The sequence below is a fragment of the Leucopleurus acutus genome (assembly GCF_964270905.1).
Source record: "Leucopleurus acutus genome assembly, chromosome: 5".
NCBI classification, from domain to species: Eukaryota; Metazoa; Chordata; class Mammalia; order Artiodactyla; family Delphinidae; genus Leucopleurus; species Leucopleurus acutus.
In genome coordinates, this window is record NC_139147.1 from 82,117,572 (window position 1) to 82,136,889 (window position 19,318).

Consider the following 19,318-nt stretch of genomic DNA (forward strand, 5'->3'; position numbering starts at 1 on the left):
AGTAGTTGTGGCTCACGAGCCTAGTTGCTCCGCGGCATGTGGAATCTTCCCAGACCAGGGCTCAAACCCGTGTTCCCTGCATTGGCAGGCAGATTCTCAACCACTGCGCCACCAGGGAAGCCCCCAATGAAATTACTCTTAAGGTAGAAGAGTCTGTCCCTATAATGAGCTATCTGTCTGCAACTCCCAGCCCCTGAATTTCTGGGTGGTCATGGTGGCACTCAAAAGGAAACTAGAAAGGTGCAAAGACAGAGGGTTGTGAAAGAGCTCGGAAGCAGGGCACGTGACGTACCTAGCAGCTGGGATCTGGGACCAGGCTAAAATGTTTTCTAAAAACTCATACCAAATGTAATTGAATACCAGGAGCAATAATTGCCTACTTGGAGAAATGGGTTATTGTCTAGGAATGAAGCAATAGCTTTGGCAGAATCTAATATTGTACTGAAATTGGTTGCTTTGTTCATCTGTTCTATATATGCTGTTTCCTTATACATGTGCTCTTGATGAGAAACAGATGAAGCATTTTCTCTCAGGAAGGCGTCAGCTGGGCTCTTGTCAGCACTCTTGACTGACAGTTCTGGGGGAAGGTGGCGACCAGCAGCTAATAACCATTGATGGATGACTGATGAGGATGACTGATGACTGATGAGGTCAGCAGGCAGAAGGCAAGGCCGCAGGTATAAAAGTGTTATCGAAAAGCAAAACTATGTGCTAAAAAACTAGTTCTTGCCCATTGAGGGAGGATAAAGTCAAAAGACAATTAATTCCTATTTAATTGTGGAATTAAATAGGAATTTAATTTAAATAGGAATTTAATTGTGGATGGAGCTCCCTAGCTGCCATCTTATCCATCTCAGGAGTTCATCAGAAAAAGTACCCAGAATCTCTACCGTGGCATATACTCAGCAATAAAAGGAATGAACTATTGACATGTACCACAACATGGACAAATCTCAAATGCATTATGCTAAGTGAACGAAGACAGGCACAAAAGCCTACATATCATATTATTCCATTTATATGACATTCTGGAAAATACAAAACCATAGGAATGGAAGACAGATATCTTTTTAGCAAGGACTGGGGCTGGGAGGAAGGGACTGGATACAAAAGGATGTGGAGAAAATTGGAATGATGAAAATATTCTGTATCTTGTTTGTGGTGTATATATTTGCCAAAACACATCAAATTGTACAAGTAAAAAGGATGTATTTTATGTCTGTAGATTATACAGAATAACGTGACTTAAAAAAACTCTCAATCTTAAATTCCCAATTAGAGTTTGAGATGTCCTAGGTAATTTTATTTCTAGCTTCCTATGTAACTTTTTCCTTTCTATAGTAGCAGCAAATACCAAGGACTTTAGTTATTAGATTTTTATAAACATGTCTGAGATATATGGCAGACATTGTTACATCTATTTTATATGTGGGAAAATAGAGGCCCAGTGGCATCCAATTACTCATCCACATTAATGGTGTAATGGTGACCAGAATCCAGGTCCCCAGACTCAAAGACCAGTGCTTCTCACATATATTAAATACCCATTCCTCAAATAGCAACCCATCTTCTTTATAATTAGCAACCAGTAAATAACCATTTTCCCATTTCTAATAATAAAAACAAGGATAAATGGGTCTTAAAAAAAGAAAGAAAAAGTATCCAGAATGTAACACCTCCAAGGAGGCTTAATTTTTGTAGCTTTGTGGGAGGTGAATAATAATCTCTTAACAATCAAACAGTTCTTTACAGTTTATAATGCACTTGCATGTTTATTATCTTATTTGATCCTCACCAAAACTCCACAAGGAAGGGAAGATATGGTTATCCTCATTGTTTAGATGAGTAAGCTGAGGTTTAGGGAAATTTAGTGACTTATCCAAGGTCACAGGACAGGGGTTTAGGCTCAAAATCTGTTACTTTTCCCAGTACCTCCCTCGTTAGTCCATACATATTGGGTTGGCCAAAGATTTCGTTTGGGTTTTTCCGTAAGATGGGTTTTCATTCGGGAAAAACCCAAACGAACTTTTTGGCCAGCCCAATACTTTATTATCATTAGCCAGAGATAGTCTGAATTTCAGACCCAGAAACAAATCAGCTTGTAAATACCCGAAAGATTTTAGGAACTAGCAAGGGTATTTTGAACTATTTAAGGAGAGGTAAAATTTTATGCTGGGAGAAAAATGTGGTAGAATGTATGAATATTAAAAGATGTCCAATGCACTGTTTTTCCTTTCTATTCCTTTTCCTCCCCTTCCTCTCCTTTTCATACTCTTGCTCTCACAGAACCTTCTCTGAGTTTAATCTTAATGCTGCATAGATTAATAAAAGTGAATTTACACAAGTAAGGATACTAACTGCGGGGACTTAGTAAGGATACTAACTGCGGGGACAGTGTTTTATATATATGGTGGGTATTCAGAAAGTGTGGTGCTGGCTTCAGAAGTGATATTCTGGGAGCACACAAGTAGCATCTGTTTAGAATTTGATGTCTTCCAAGTATGTACAGTTATACTCTCAATGGCTTGTGGCTTAGTATTCTCACCAAAAATTGCTTTTCAAAATTGTGGTACGTATAGTTTTCTTGTAAAGGAAGCAACGCTGTGATTGTAACCATATCTTAAAGTCTGAAAAAGTTCTTGGAGAGTACTCACTATTATTCTCTTTCATTTCACAAGAGGACTTAAGTCTTCTTCTTAACAAAAGAAAATATATGAAAGATTTCTAATCCAGTAACCAATACCTACATGTATTTTTATAGATAGGCAATAGTTTTAATAGTTCTAAGGGAATTGACCTGAATGCATATCAAAGAACATAGGAAATGTCATGAAGTTATCCTCTTATTTTCTCTAAAATCAAACACTTTACTTACATAAGAATCCCCCAGAAACACTAAAAAACTATAGGGGCAAGCCAGACTATTCAAAGACAGTGTGGGGAGAGCTAAGTTTGTGGGTCATAGCATGTTAGAACTTCAGGCAATAGAGGAAAGGTCTCTGATTTATTATTCCTTAGAAACTGCAAAGACCTTGTTCCTTAATTAAGATATTCCCCAATATCTGATGGGCGGAATATCTCTCTGTTTATCAGACACCAGAGAAGCAAGTACTCCAAGCCTCTGGTTGGGCCAGGTAATAAAGCATATTGGAGGACTTGTTTAACTCCCAGGGATGATGCCCCTCCCAGTCCAGTTGGCTTTCAATGCATACTTTCCTGGTAGGTAAACTCATCACCCATTGGAGTTGGGGGCTATTAGGAGTAGACTGAGACACTAATTAGTAATAATATTTCTTCTCTGAGAAGAAATTCTCTGAAAATGAATCTCTGAAATCATACTGGAAGTCAATGCAGAGATGGAATTCATCTTGCAAAAATTCATTTTGGAAAGTGAGAAGAAATTTCTTCTGTATGAGAAGAAATTAGGTAATACTATATTTAAAATTCTATAAGCATAAAGCTATAATTTAAGATCATCACAATTATTTCAAAAGCCATAGTTTCATCCCATTTTACTCCTTTTGCTATTGCCTGGGTCTGGTAGGGGTAAGTAAGGACCTCATGTATACTGATCCCTCACGACTCCCTATCCATCTTGACAGTGGTTAGACCACTGATCCTTATGCCATTTACAGCATTTTTATTTAATGGTCACAAATTTATCAGTAATGCACCCATGCCTTACAACATGTGATGACAGATTCTCTTGTCGAGAGGTGAAATCTATTTCTCAATCTGGGTTAGCCCGTGACTTGCATTGGCCAATGAGACATTAGCAGCCACAACGCACACACAGGCTGGAAAGTCACGTGTGTGCTGGGGCTTGCTCTCTTGCTGCATTTGGTACCCTGAGCAGACCATGTGAACCAGCCCAAGTTAGCCTGCTGAAGGATAAGAAGCCACGTGGAGGAGAACAGAGGTGTTCTAGCTAATAGCCAGCTAATCGCTGGACTTGTGAATGAGACCATCTGGAATCAGCCAGCCTCCCAGTCAACCTGGCAACTGACTGCAGACACGTGAGTGATCCCAAGTCAAAGCCAAATGAAGAACCGCCCAGCATAGATTACAAACCCACAGAATCATGAGCTAAACAACAGCTTATTGTTTTAAGCCATAAGTTTTGGGACTTATGCCAAAAGTAATGGAGCCATAAGTAATGGAGTAAAGGCTAACAGATACATTAAATTATATTTTATTTGGTGCTACTAGGTGACACACTTAAAGTTAGTGAAAAGCCTAATTTAATCAACGGGCTCTCTCTGGGATTTAATTTTCCTCCTCTGTACTTTAGCTTTTCTAACTTTAAGGAAAGCAATATTTTCATGAAGGTCAGCAGTAATTCTAATTCAAATGTATGTACATACAGTTTTCATATCCTCTTTTCCTCTTTTCTCTCCAACAACTTCACCAGAACGCACTAGGAAGATGACATTTTAATACATGCTATCTTCAAATAAGGGAATAATATATGTTAAGGGCTTAAAAAACTCCAAAAATGCCATACGTGTGAGGTATCATTATTGTTTCACAATGAATAGAGTTATATAATTGCTATCAGAATCAGAATACCCTTACTCCTTCTCACTGAGAGTTTCCTGTCTGTTTAGCAGCACCTGGAATAGTTTCCAGACTTACCTGAGACTTGAAGTAAGTTTCTTGTGGGGTGGCAAGTACATCCGCAGATGCGATGTCTAAATGCATGAGTGTCTGCCGAAAAGAAGGTCGATTGCGAGGTTTACTCTGCCTAAAAGTTAAAAAAAAAAAAATAGCTTGTGCATTTGAGAAGTTGTGTCCAGGAGGATAAAGATTTTACTCTACTGTATAAAAAACATTTTTGACTCCATGTGTGGCTACGTCTCAGGCTGTTTTGATGTACTGAAGAGCAAAAGGAAAATGTAATTATGAGATACCTCTAATGATGAACTGGAAATCTCTAGGATCTGTTTTATAATAATTATCCCTTAGGACTGGTAAAGTAATGATAGCTATCATTTACTAAGGCCTACTATTTTAAGATATCACACCAAATTCTTTATTTATAACTTTTAATTAATCATAACACAACAACTCTATGAGTAGGTGTTACCCCCATTTTACAGATGAGAAAACTGATACTTGGATGACATACCCAAAATTACACAGATAAAAAAGGGCAGAGCAAGTATTTGAACCCAAAGTTCTCAAATTGCAAGTCTCCTAGACTTTACACAAAGTAAGGTTATTCACTCCAAATACACGTTAGAGACTTCCTTGCAGTTTTAAATATAGTTTAGAGAGTTTTAAATATGGTTTTGAGGAAGAAGGTAAAAGAGAATATTGGGAAAAACATATTTCTTACCATGTCTGCTTCATAAGGATTTTGAATCCATCAGGGCAAGTGGAAGGAACTGGAAGGTGTAGGCTATTGCTTCCAACACCCCAAATAATGGCTGAAGAGTCTACATCTTTGTATGGGATCTCTCCTGTCAGCAGCTCCCAAAGCACCACTCCAAAAGACCTACAGTAGCACCGGGAAAAGTATAAAAGACATTTCAGAAAGACTGACTTGTATTTTAGTTATTCATTTATTAATATTCAATCGAATATATACCCAGTTTTAAAATTCTAATATTGTTACAGGAAAAATAGAAACAGCCAGGAAAACTCTGAAAAAGAAAATTAGTGAGGGGGTAACCAACACTATCAGATATTAAGACATACTATAAGGCTTCAATAATTAACACTGGTGATCAATAGTCAGCCAGAATATTGGAATGGAATAGAAATCCAGAAATAGACCCAAAGCATATAGGAATTGAGTATATGAGAGAAGTGACATCTCACACCAGTGGGGAAAACTGATTATTCAATAAATGCTGTTGGGAGAATTGGGGAAACAAATTTACACTTCATCTTACATCAAGGTAAATTCTAAATGTATCAAAGATTTAAATGTGAGAAACGAAATCATAAAAATCATCAAAGAACATATGGAAATTAAAAAAAAAGAATCTTAGAATGTTGAAGTCTTTTCTAGTTAAGAAATCCAGAAGCCATAACAGGAGAGATTGATAAATCAAACTGCTTAAAAGAAAATCTTGCTGTGGAAAAAAACTTCCACCATAAGAAAAACAACAAAAGTGAAAAGTACCTATAATTTATATACACAAAAGGATAATCTCCTTAATATATAAAATACTCCTGTAAATTGATAAGAATAAAAGATCAGAAAGCTTAGTAAAGGATTAGAGTAGTTCACAAATAAGAAATTACAAATGGTTCATAAATATATGAAAAAATGTACAACCTTATTTATAATATTAGAAGAGGAATGCAAATTAAAACTGCACATATGACACTGTTTGTTTACCTATATGGTTGGCAAAAAAAATCCCAAAGTTTAACACATTTTATTGCTGAGACTGTAAAAACACTCTTACACATTTCTTTTGGGAACATAAATTGGTATAATCCCTAATGAGGACACTTTGGTAATAATTACCCAAATTACAAATGATCCCACATTTCTACTTTATCTTATTTACTCTAAAATTACATGCAATTTTAACATATGCTATTTTTTTGGTTTTAAGTCTAAAAGTTACTAGTAGCCAATATTAAGAATGGAAGAAAAACAACTATAGGGAAATATACCGGGTTTTTTGTTTTTCGTTTTTTTTTGTTTTTTTTTTCTGCCAGGCTACGCAGCATGCAGGATCTTAGTTCCCTGACCAGGGATTGAACCCGTGACCCCCATAGTGGAAGCGTGGAGTCCTAACCACTGGACCGCCAGGGAAGTCCCAAGGGAAATATACTGTTAATAGCAGAGATTTGTAACCTCAGAGGAAAAGTTAATAAAGATTAACTCCCCCTCCAAAAAAATAAAGCCCATCAGGGCTGTTTAATAAAAGGGCAAACAGCCCCATACACCTCAAATAGGTCTAAATCATATAACTGTATCACAGCAAAGTAAATCACTGATATACCCAATGATGGTCTGAGTCACCAAGAATAGGTAAACTTTGTTCAACGTATTTTATTCAAGAAGGTGAAAATTATGTAGTATATTTCAGAAAGACTTTTATACTAAATGGCTATATAAAGTGAACTTTTAGTTTTCCAGAAAGTTCAGCATATTCTCTGGGAGTCCCCCAAACTGATGACTTACTGAATGGATATTCACCCTAATTCCTTCTCCCCCAGTCCTTCTTACCAGGTGTGATGATCATGCTGGGTAGTACCTCAGATTATATGAGACTGAAATCAACCAGAAGTGAGTAATACTAAAGAATATTTTGGGAAAGTAGACGTGTTGAAAGAGGAAAGCGCTAACAGGGTGAAAGTGGGAACAGGCTTTCTGGTTGGCACAGATTGCACCACTCACCATATATCGACTTTTTCAGAGACAGGTTCATTCCGTATCACCTCTGGCGCCATCCATGCTACTGTGCCAGCGAAGGACATCTTGGTACTTTTATCACTAAGTTCCTTAGATGTACCAAAATCTGAAATTTTTACTGCATCTGTGTGAGTCACTAAAACACTTTAAAAAGAAATAAAGAAAACATCCAGATCGTTAGTATTAATGAAAATCACGACTAACTGGCAACTGAAGATTTTGTTTGCTGCCTCCTACCTTGCAGAATTCAGCTCTCGAGTTCCAGTACTACTGGGGCATTAGCTACACACCACAAACAGCATCATTCATACTTGTGAGGTAGCATAGCATAGTGGGCTTTCTACATCTGGTTTTATCCTGCCTCCACCACTGCTAACTGTGTGACCTTTGCCAATTACTTAATTCTTCTAAGACAGTTTTCTCATCTGTAAGATGGAGACAATTCAAGTCACGGTATCTTATCCACAATTCAAAAATCTTCAAAAATTCTTTATAAATATTTTTTCATATATATAAAGCAAACTCAACTTATCCCACTTTGTGCGACTGTCAAAGGTTTTGCTGCAGATTTATGAATGTGGCTGATCATAGGATGTGGCCCCAGACTTTGCTGGGGGTGGAAGGTAATGCCCTATGTTACATTTCTGAAATCATCTGACTCCAAGAGCTGTGGATGAGGGATTATGGGTCTGTAATAATGGTCTCATAGGATTTTCATTTGAACTAAATGAGGTAATATATGTAAAGCACCCATCTCCATAAACATTGGTTTTCATCCTTGCTGGTCTCAGACAACTCAACAGGAAAAACACTTCTTTTAAAACACTGTTTAAATGATGGCCAACTAAATCATGCATGGCACCATGACACAAGGGATTCATTATTATAAAGGCTAATAAGTATGCTGGGATTCCATCAATGTTGATAAGGAAAAGCAGGAATAAATTTAAGCTTAGGTAGATTCCACACAAGTCATGTTATACTTGTTACAGTGATCTGGGTTGTGACTTGGGGCAAACTTCTTTTGCTAGCCTTAAAGTGAATAAAATCTAGTACCAGTCAAATCCAGAGAATTAGCATCCACACACACTAGACCGAATTCACTTGAAATAACCTGTTTAGAACTTTAAAATGTAATGAGTTAGGGTTTCAGAGGCTTAATGATATACAGACTTAATTTTAACAAGAAGTCTTAATACTCAAATAGTATCAGAATCGAGGTGGCTAGAAAACAGAAAACTTCTCAATCTATCTCCTTCCTCCTCTATGTGAACCAGGAACTTGACATTTGCCCCCCTCCCCGCCAATGTCAGATGGCTCTCTACCAAACAGTTCATTGCTTATGATTGCTTTAGAATACCTTCATCCATATCTTAACCCTGGTTTTGTACGTGACATATAAAATTTACATAATTTAGGAATTTTGATTTAATCATGTTAGTCTTGGTGAAAATGCGTAAGGATTAAAATATCATGGGATATGTGAGATAACTGGAGAATTGCTGGTATCATATACGCTGAAAGTAAAAAAAGGTGATAAGCTCCTAGTAAGAAAAACACTAGAAGCTTCCTCTTCTGCCTCTTTTGTTCTGCTCATTATGGGACCTGTTAGTATGACAAGAGGGAAGAGCCATGGGAGGAGACTAGAAAAGATACAACTTTGGGACTTTCGTGAAGGCTTCTGAGACAAAGTTGGGGTCATACAGCCTAAGGATTTAACGCAGGTAATGAAATCTCTCTTTACAGCAGATTGACCTTTGTCTTCTCAGTGTCAGCTTGGAACCCAGAGGCCAAGGCTGCTGGAGGTTCGGTATGGTACTGATAGCAGAGGGAAAGTCTTACTAGATAACAAACTTATTGCTCTAATTTTTATTTTTTAAAAAGATTTATTTTATTTATTTATTTTAGGCTGCATCAGGTCTTAGTTGCAGCACTTGGATCTTCATTGAGGCATGTGGGATCTTTTGTTGCGGCACGTGGGTATCTCTCTAGTTGTGGAGTCTGGGTTTTCTCCCTCTAGCTGTGGCGCGCAGGCTCCAGGGCACGTGGGCTCTAGTTTGCGGCACGCAGGCTCTCTAGTTAAGGTGCACGAGCTCAGTAGTTGTGGCGCGCGGGCTTAGTTGCCCTGCGGTGTGTGGGTTCTTAGTTCCCTGACCAAGGATCGAACCCGCGTCCCTTGCATTGTAAGGCGGATTCTTTACCACTGGACCACCAAGGAAGTGCCTGCTCTAATTTTCAAATGACAAGAGTTAAAGAGAGTAGCATGTGATTTACATATCCTAAAATTTCCTGAATTCTTCCTCTAAAATTAATTCTTCTTCTTCTTCTTTTTTTTTTTTGGCCGCTCTGCCTGGCTTGCAGGATCTTAGCTCCCTGACCAGGGAGTGAACCGGGGCAGTCACTGGACTGCCAGGGAATTTCCTAAAATTAATTCTTAAAGAGAACAAGGTGGTTAAGAAGGAGGCCATTCAAAGAGGTCTTTGGGGGCTTCCCTGGGCTTCCCTGGTGGCGCAGTGGTTGAGAGTCCGCCTGCGGATGGAGGCGACACGGGTTCGTGCCCTGCTCTGGGAAGATCCCACATGCCGCGGAGCGGCTGGGCCCGTGAGCCATGGCCGCTGAGCCTGCGCGTCCGGAGCCTGTGCTCTGCAACGGGAGAGGCCACAACAGTGAGAGGCCCGCGTACCGAAAAGAGGTCTTCGGCAAGTATTTTGTGTACTTCATGTGTATGCAGTGGATGACAAAAGCAACAGATTGTGTGAAAAATGTGAACAGAAGGAATGAACACTGTAATAAAGTTTATGTGCAAGTAAAGCAAGGAGAAGGTTGTTCAGTGAGCTAACGACTATAATAAACATTGTTGAGAACTATGGTGATAAATAAGAGCTGCTTTGAATTGATAATCAAGGACAGATTTGTATCTTCCATGGAGAAGAGGCAGGATTAATTGTGAATCCCTCATCTTCACATGATGAGGGAGAATGCAGTGGTCTGTGAGCTAAGTTCTGGGTTCAAGTCCTAGCTCCATGACTTTGGGCTCTGAGTTCTAGATTTTCTTGTATAAAATGATAAAATGATATTTGTTACATCTATTCCATACATTTTTGCTAAGATCAAAGCAGATGTGATCATGGATATTTTAAAATGTTGTAAACCATGAAAGCACTATGCAAATATGTTTTTGGATAAAGATTAATTCTTCTCTGCTTCTCTAAACAAAAATGTGGTGGCAAATAATGAAAATAATGTTTAAAAATAGGAGCTACACTGAAATATACCATTTAATCAATTCCTTTCCTTCCTTCATGCATTTTGGGGAACTGAATAAACATTCCTTTTGAAGTGGTTATTGGTAGCCAAAGAATCACTTCGAAAACAGGTTACTAAAAACAGCTCTGCTTCTCTTTTCTTTTCTTTCTTTTTTTTTAAAGGTTTTTTTTCTATTATGTGTAACACAAAGTTATTTAAGTCAATACATTTTTAAGGAATTTCACACATTCTGATTCTTTCCACTGCCAATCACCTTAGTTCCTCCAAACTCATAATCTTCAAGATAAAATAGCCCTTTCAAAAAGAAGTTATCATGTGAGTCAGCCCACAATTCTTTTAGTTAGGCTTCTTTGATCTCCAATGAAATATGGACACACTTCAAAATTCCCCACCTGTAATCTTTGGGATCCAATTTCCTCAAGCGATTTACTTTAGGACCATGTTTAGGGTCAGGAGATGGATCTGCCTGGTTCTGAATTTGACACCCTCTAAAAATGTATTAGGTTCAAATCATATTCACTCCTAAGCCATCACACCCTAGAACAATACAGATCATTGGGATATGCCAATCTGCTTCTCTTAAATAACCAATTTATATTATTTAATGGGCACTGTGAACCTCGTTACCTTGTTTCCTTCTTTGCTTAGACTCTAGGAAGCTCAAAGCCAAATTCATAAGCCACCTCTAACAACTGTACAGAATCTTATGGCATACATTTTGTGAACAAGCTTTAGTTAATGTTTTTATTTTCTCTTTGCCTCTGTTTCTTATCCATTTTTATCCTGTTGTATATATTTCTGAAACTCAGTTTTTAAAAAATTGGTTTTCTGGGGGGAACACACTGGGAAAACAACAAGTCAAGCCTTCCAATGGGAAAGTCTGGCATTAATTATCTGAGATGATGGAAAGTGAATACTTTAGTTAATATATTTTGTTTCATAGTTGTACAATTAAAAGGCAACAAAAAGGGAAAACTACTGTCAGGTGCCTGGACATATCTGCCATATAGGTAAGTAGGTTAACAATGATCCCCCAAACATGCAAATAGAGTTAGCCACTGTGCTAATTTAAACTGAACTGAAAATATGATGTCCAAAAGCTTCAACTATGGTTGATAAAATTCCATATTTCAAAACAATAAAACAAAATGGCTGAAAAATTAGCTCCAGAACTCACTTAGGTGATTTGAGATCACGATGAATAATTTTATGGAGGTGTAAATAATTCATTCCACTTGCAATTCCTGTGGACCAATCTACTAGCAATCGAGGTGTGATCTTCCTGCCAGCTCGCAAAACCTCATAAAGTTGTCCATGGGCACAGTATTCCATGATGATACAGTAGCATGGGGCCTGAGTACAAACACCCCTTTCAAGAAAACACAGACATGTACATGAGTACACACATCCATATAAACATATATGTATACATATTTATATTTTAAGAATATTTAATAAATTTAATAATTAAGACCAGTTCTCTGTCCACATTATTTTAAAAATGCATATAATCTTTCCTGATCCTTAAATTACCATTTAAGTCCCTCTAGTCTACATGTTTCTTTGTTATGCACATAGACAATTTTAGTTTGTTTTGTTCACTTTAGATATCTATATGCTATGCTATATCGGTGCTTTTTCCGGGGGACCATTCCATTCTAGGACAAAGAGCACCTTTCTCTGAGACTTGTGTAGGCTGGATATTTTAGATTGTTAAGAATAATTTAAATATCTTCCTTTAAAAATTAAATGGAAAGTTTTATATATAGTGTACAGAGAGAATTCAAATAAAATATTGCTATTTTTACTATTCGTTGAATTTCAAATTACTCAAATTTAAGATAACTAGACTGAGGACCAAAAGAATCAATTTTCTATGTTATAGAGTAGCTGAAAAACATTTCTGTTTAGAACAAAAATAATGTTACACAATGTATTATACACCTATGCAGCCTCTATTTTCATCAATTCCTACATCTTCTATGAAGCCTTTCCTGATTATTCCAGTCTAAAAAAAAATCTTTCTCTTCTCTAATTTCCTATGCTACATATTTGTTTTTTATATGCAATTTTTCTCTCCCTTTCTACCACATAGCTTAGAAGTTCACAGCAAGTCCTTGACAAATATTGTTTAACTTCACCTGAACGTTCTTTGCTGATAAAGCCTTTGCACAAACAAGTACAGAGGCAAGGGGTAGGAGGAAGGGTACTAACACGAAAGAACATCCTCTATTTGTCAGGCATGTTTACATGTTAGTTAGTTGCCTTATTTAATCTGCCTCAAACCATTGTACGATAGATATTATCTTTTCCATTTCTACAGGTAAAGCTCAGCGAGGAAAACTGACTTGTCCTAGGATCATACAACTAATACATGACAGAGCTGGGATTCGAATCCAGTCTGTCTACTTCAAAGCCCATGCTTTTTCCACTTACTACGCTACACTGCCTCCCTTCCAGCTTTTAAAAGTTTGTATAGACAAGCATATTGGGGATTCCTATATTAATACTGTTATCCTAAAAAGTGGGAAAATCATATTAGCTCTACTTCACAGTTTTGTTCTGAGAATCAGAAAAGAGAAGAAAAATTACCATGAGCAATTCTCTGTGTCTTATTTCTTAATGATACGTATGCCTTCCTCCAAAGGAATATCGTTATTCTACCTACAAGACTCCCAACTAAAGTCCTCAGCCAGCTACCAATTCATGTTCTATCTCTTAGGCTGCCATAAGTGCTGAAAGAATTTAGAGGTTGTGACTTGTGATCATGTGAAAGTCTTATAACAATGGCAGATTATGAATAAGCATAATTTGTTTTTATTTTCCCTGCTTTGATGTGCCTGTCAAATGCCGCAAAGCTATTTCTATTACTCTCCTATCATTTTCTAAGCTCCCCAGAATTCTCATCTTGATTTTTAAAGAAAAAATTTTTTAAGTTTCTGTTACTTGACTTTCAGGAAACCTCAGTGGAGCACAAGTATACAGCAACAGACAATTTAATTTTTACTACAGAGAAATAATGAATAAAGGCAGAAATAGTGTAATGTGCTTAAGAATATCAAAACAAATATTTGTTTGAAACTACTCAGCATCTTACTCAAGTATGTTTTAACTTGTCAGACAAATATTGACATAAAGAGCCTAACAGCGATATGTTATACACTTTTCGTCTTTCTTGACTGACAAATGAGAAGCAATCATTCCATCAGCCCTGTACTATGACAAGGCTTCTTAGTAGCTATAAATAACAGCTCTATAATCACTTCTAATTGCTACCTTTTCTTCCCTTTGGCACTCAATTCCATTAGGAACAGGCAGGTTGGGTTTTCTTAAAAGATTGCTTAAAAATTGGAAGAAAAAGAGAATACAGTATTCCTTTCTTGCACTTCCCTTCTGTACATGGTTCTTACTAACTTCAAAAGAAGCTGAAAGCACAGAAATCAGTATCCAGAGAGATGTACTAAAATCTAATCATGCCTTCATATCTTCCAGACGGTTCTGAATGATTCATTGGCTAAGCAACACATGGCACAGATGGCTGCAAACATAACACTGCACAATGCCTCAAGAGCATGGTGTAATGGGCCAGGGACACAGTCTCACTATTGTTTTCCATGTAGAGGTAAAGACAATTCAAGCATCTTCAGCCTAAAGAGTTGGACACCAACAGAGCAATACTTATCCATAATGCTGAAAACTGTATATGCAGGTAGGAGGGTCAGAGGGTAAAGCGGGGAAAAGACTCAGAGGAAAAAGGAAGAAACAAAAGAAAGGAAGGAAAAATCAAGCTTCTCGCACTCATCCTCTGAGGACACATTTCTACCTTCAGTAACCCACGACCTCTTGCTAGAAAGCCCTCTTACCTGAGACTCATAGCCTAGTTCACTTTGGGAGGCCAAAAAGTCATGCTCATCTGTAGAACATTCAGCGTCTCAAACCTAGCATACCAGTGATTTAAGCTTAAAGTTTAGTTGAATAAAAGGCTCTTCCTTCCATTTACGAGGGTAACCACACTGCAATGATGATCCTCTCAGTGAAGTAAAATGAATGAAAGTGAGCCTCTGACAGACTTGTCTGCTTAAAAATAATCCTCCTATTGTCTTGAGAAACTTATCATCTTGGGAAGGATTATAATTGGTCTCGATAGCATTTTGTTTCAGTTTCACATCCTCCTGGCCCTCCTAGGGCAACCAATAATAGAATCACTACAGCAACTGAAATTCTCTCCCATGTCCTCTGCAGGGATGTTCCTTCCACAAGGAAATGAATCCAAGGACTTCATTTAGTATCCCAGTTGAATGCTTCTCTTCTTTTCACACTTCTTTCCCTTTCCAAAGTAAGGGGTCTTGTTTGGGAATCAAAACTCAACCTCAATACACATTTAAACCCATTCTACAAAACTTGTACCCATGATTTCTATTCCTTACTTTGGGGATATATTTCCAATTAGAAATTATTGCATGACATGTTTAGCTTTATAATGAGAGTTTTATTGAGGAAAGGATTCCTCTTGGGGGCTGGAGGAAGTCCCTCCTGGGTTAGGAAAGGGGAATTTGTAAGTTATTCTACTTTTAGCTATAGGCTTATTGGTCATACTATTGTCCAGAATTGAAACATATATAAATTCAATATATATTATATAAAAATATACCAAGAAGCTCTAATTTCTAATCTCTCTTCCTTCCTAAAGGCTTTCTTTCCCGTTCTTCACCTTTCTTCCTCTTAAGCCACTCATTATTCATTTGTTCAAGCCTAGGGCAAAATTTCAAGGCTGGTAAGAGAAGGAACTCAAGGGAAGAGTACAGGGAGAAGAGATTATACATATTCAGAGCTCAGCACTGCCAAGTTTGGTGCCTTCTACAAATTTACCTCTGAATCTTTCTATTTTGCTAGGGATCCCTGTCAATATTATGAAAATAAGGGACTAAACTAGAAAGATATATTCACATACTCTTGAAAACAACCACTTTGTGAAATAAATATAGCATTTAACTTACTATCATCACTAATTCTACTATTATTAGATTTAGAAAGCTGAGTGTTTGGCATTCCTTGAAAATGGATCTGGCAAAACCTGAGGCAGGGAGAAACACTCTGAAGGTACCTGTTATTACAAGTTAATATTTAAGAACGGACACTAATAGAAACTAGTAAGAAAATACATCTCTATTTACAAGGAACTAATTGTTCTCTGATCACTTCACATGTTAGCTTTGTTTTCTTAACTGAATTTTAGGATGTTCAGGTTATCTTGAAGTAGCCTCTGTTGTCCTACTGATAATGACATTGATTCAGCAGATCTGACTGCTTGGCAGGAATCTACCTTCTCCCTCTGTCCCACATACATCCCTTCCAAGAAGTGTGTGCTCTGGCAAAAAGAACTATTAGACTATAAAATCCTTAAAGACATGATTCTAATATAATAGTTCTTTGGTACCCTCCCAAAGCACCTAGCACAGTGCTAAGTCTGTAGAGTGTTCTTAACATGTCTTTCAAAGCAGGAACTTAAATGTATATACTGGGGGAAAGAAAATCTCTCTATTTCTTTAAAAAAAAAAAAAAAGCCTTGACCTACTTGAAAGCGATGATGTTAGGATGCTTCAACTTCCTCAAATGCTTGATATCCGTCTCATTCTGCTCTCTCACTTTCTTGATGGCCACCTCCTCCGCTCGGAACTTGCCCAAGAAGACAGCTCCCTGGGCTCCACTACCCAGCCACTGCAGCTCTGAGATCTCCTCAAATGGCACTTCCCAAGTATCTAGGCACACAAGTGAGAAACAAGCTTAAAGAGATCTCAATGCCCCCTTGTAGAATGCTCAGGGGCCATTCTACAAGGCCATTCTGAAGGGACCAACTTCACCATCACCCAAAATGACCTCTATCCTTTGTCTCTCACCCGGTAACTCTCCAAAAGATATAACCTTTCTATGGGTCTTGATACCATAGATAAGATATTCACATGTATTAGTTTGTACCAATTTTTAACCAGTGAAATTCAGCAGATCAGAGATCTCCAATATAATCACCTCTGAACAAAACACATCCTGACACTCCCACAGCCCCACCTCCTCACTTGAAGCTTGCATGTTCAGTCAATTCACCTATCTGTCTCTACATCACCATCCCTACCCCATCACCCATTATGTGTTGCTTTATTCCTCTTTGAATTTCTAGTGCAGGTTCTCAATTAATACTTGCTGAATGAATTTTCAGTGATACTCTCCTAAAGATCTAATGATGTATAATAATTAAATTAGTATATACCTTTTGTTTAGCACTTACTATACGCCAGACACTAGCATAATGCTTTAGATCTGTCATGTGTTTAATTCTTACAACAATCCTATAAGTCTGGCCTTATTACGTTTATTTAAAAATGAGAAAACTAAGCCATAGGGTAACCATGCCTTAAGTAACTTAATCAAGGTCACATAATTGGTAAGTGGCAAAACAGGGCCCAGGACTCCAGAACTGGCTTGAATCCAGGGACAGTGTTTTCTCTACTATACCACATTATCTCTCATTAAGTATTTGAGAGAGAGGGTCATTAGTCATAATATATTTACTCATATAGATGCAGTATTTTCAAGTTTCTGTTTTTCTTAAAGTTTAATTTCTTTTTGCACCAAAAATGTAACAGGGGTCATTTCTAAGTGGTGGCATTATTGATGATTCATGTTATGTTGTTTATCCTTTTCTGTATTAAAAATTTTAAAACATAAGCCTATATTACTTCTATTTTTAATTGAAGTATAGTTGATTTACAATATTGTGTTAGTTTCAGCCTATATTACATTTAAAATGAATACAATGCTATTTAAAATAGATCAAAAATTCAATCAATATGTGCTTTAATCTCATGCAACTTAAAAAGATGACTATAATCCATTGATTATCCTTTTGCCAGTGCATTATCACTGCACTGGTCAGAAATGAACATCAAAGAGCTAAGAGCCCCACAGAGTGAGGAGAAGATGATGACAATGCTAAAGGTTATGAGAGATTCTTGTCAGATCACCAATCACTTAAAGGCCACTGTTTGCAGAACACTGAACAAAGTAGTGTTGAATCAGCTTTGAAGATATTCTGGTCTTGAAAGCAAATCAACTCACTACTACGTCAATGAAGCAAGCGCAGAAAGAGTAGAAGGGAACTACATTTCCCTCTTTTCTAATTTTCTCTAACAGAAAAGAAATTCTGTAGATGCTTAATAAAATGTGGTTTCTCATTACAAAGGTTAAAACATGACCTTTAAAATATAAATACATAGAGCAGAAAAAATTATAGTGAGGGTGATTAAAAGCATGGGCACTTGTCCCATTCTTCTGGTATGAGCAGTATTAAAGGTTTCTGCTCTACTGAAATTGAATAGATGCTATACAAAAACAATCTCTCTACAATACAAATAGCTCACAAATATGAAATCACCAAAGAAACAAGTTTGGGTGGAAACAATAAGTTACAGACGACTGCTTTTAGTATCTTTACAGCGTCTAATGACTTTCATCCCTATAGGCTTTTCATGTGGCACACATAGGACACAGGTATTGATGGCACACTTAGTTTTATTCATTAGGGGTCTAGTGAAGAACTAAACACAGTGTCATTTTGACCATTCTGGGGGCTGAATAAAGTATAGCAGTGGATTCTGAGCAAGAACATAACTGGGCAATATTTCTCCAAATAACTCTATAAAAGCCCAAGTTACCCTAATTTTTAATACATAATTACTAAAATTAGACAGTCTTTCGCTGTCTTTTTTCCTATTTATGCAATCTTTATTTACTGTTAAGTACTAGAAAACATTAGAAACTACTAGAAAAAGCAGAAAATCACATATTTTATCTGAAATCCCAGCACATATTGTTTTCATCTTCTTTTAGTCTTTGTTTATATGTATACAGCTATGTCAGAGTTGTATGTGATGTATAATTTTTTCTACTTTTTTCATATATTATGTATTCCCCATGTACTTACAGTTTTTATTATAAGCTTAATAGTTTCTTACTGTACCCTCTTACCTTTTTTTGTACTTGTTTCCACTTTTTTGTTTGCTAAGTTAAATTTGATACTTTTTTCTTTCTTTATATTACTTCCTCACGTTCAATCCTGAGATTAAAGAGTATAGTTTCCTGGTTCTTGGTATACATTCCAAGTTGCTATCCAAAAGGATTTTTCTAGTTTTTGCTGACAGTAGCAAAGTATGAGCAAGTCTCTTTTACTACAACTTTGCCAGCAATGAATGTTGCCGATTATTTTTTGGTGCTAATTTAGTTAGGTATAAAATAGTGTTTTATAAGTTCGCACTATTTTAATTGCCAGTGATATAGGATATTTTCTCAACATTTGTTTAATACATCTTCTTTGTATGAATTATCAAATTTATCCCTTGTCCATTTATTTATTAGGGTCTTGCAGTTCTCATAAGCTCAAAGGAGCTTTCTATTTCTTTGATACATACGAAGAGGCTTTTTACAAAAGCATTTTTCTTTTAATTTTATTATGTTTTGAACAAAATATTTTTATAGCTGCTTGTCATTTGCTTTGCAGTTTCTTCTACTGCCTAATCTATCTTCTAAGAGTGATCTATAGTTGATTTTTAAAAAGTTGAACCTTTACATCTGAAGTTTATTTTGTTGTATGGTATGAGAACTGATGCAAATTAATTTTTT

General features: G+C 36.8%; 1 protein-coding gene across 1 annotated transcript in view; it reads right to left on the bottom strand.

The window, feature by feature from the left end:
- Positions 1-19,318, bottom strand: part of MAP3K13 (mitogen-activated protein kinase kinase kinase 13) — a 46,492-nt gene that overhangs the window by 17,102 nt on the left and 10,072 nt on the right. The window contains exons 2-6 of the mRNA XM_082840465.1: positions 16,221-16,404; positions 11,823-12,014; positions 7,364-7,522; positions 5,339-5,497; positions 4,636-4,744 (exon numbers count right to left, since the gene is read on the bottom strand). Of these exons, the coding sequence (XP_082696591.1) occupies positions 4,636-4,744; positions 5,339-5,497; positions 7,364-7,522; positions 11,823-12,014; positions 16,221-16,404 (803 nt within the window). The remainder of the gene's footprint in view (positions 1-4,635; positions 4,745-5,338; positions 5,498-7,363; positions 7,523-11,822; positions 12,015-16,220; positions 16,405-19,318) is intronic.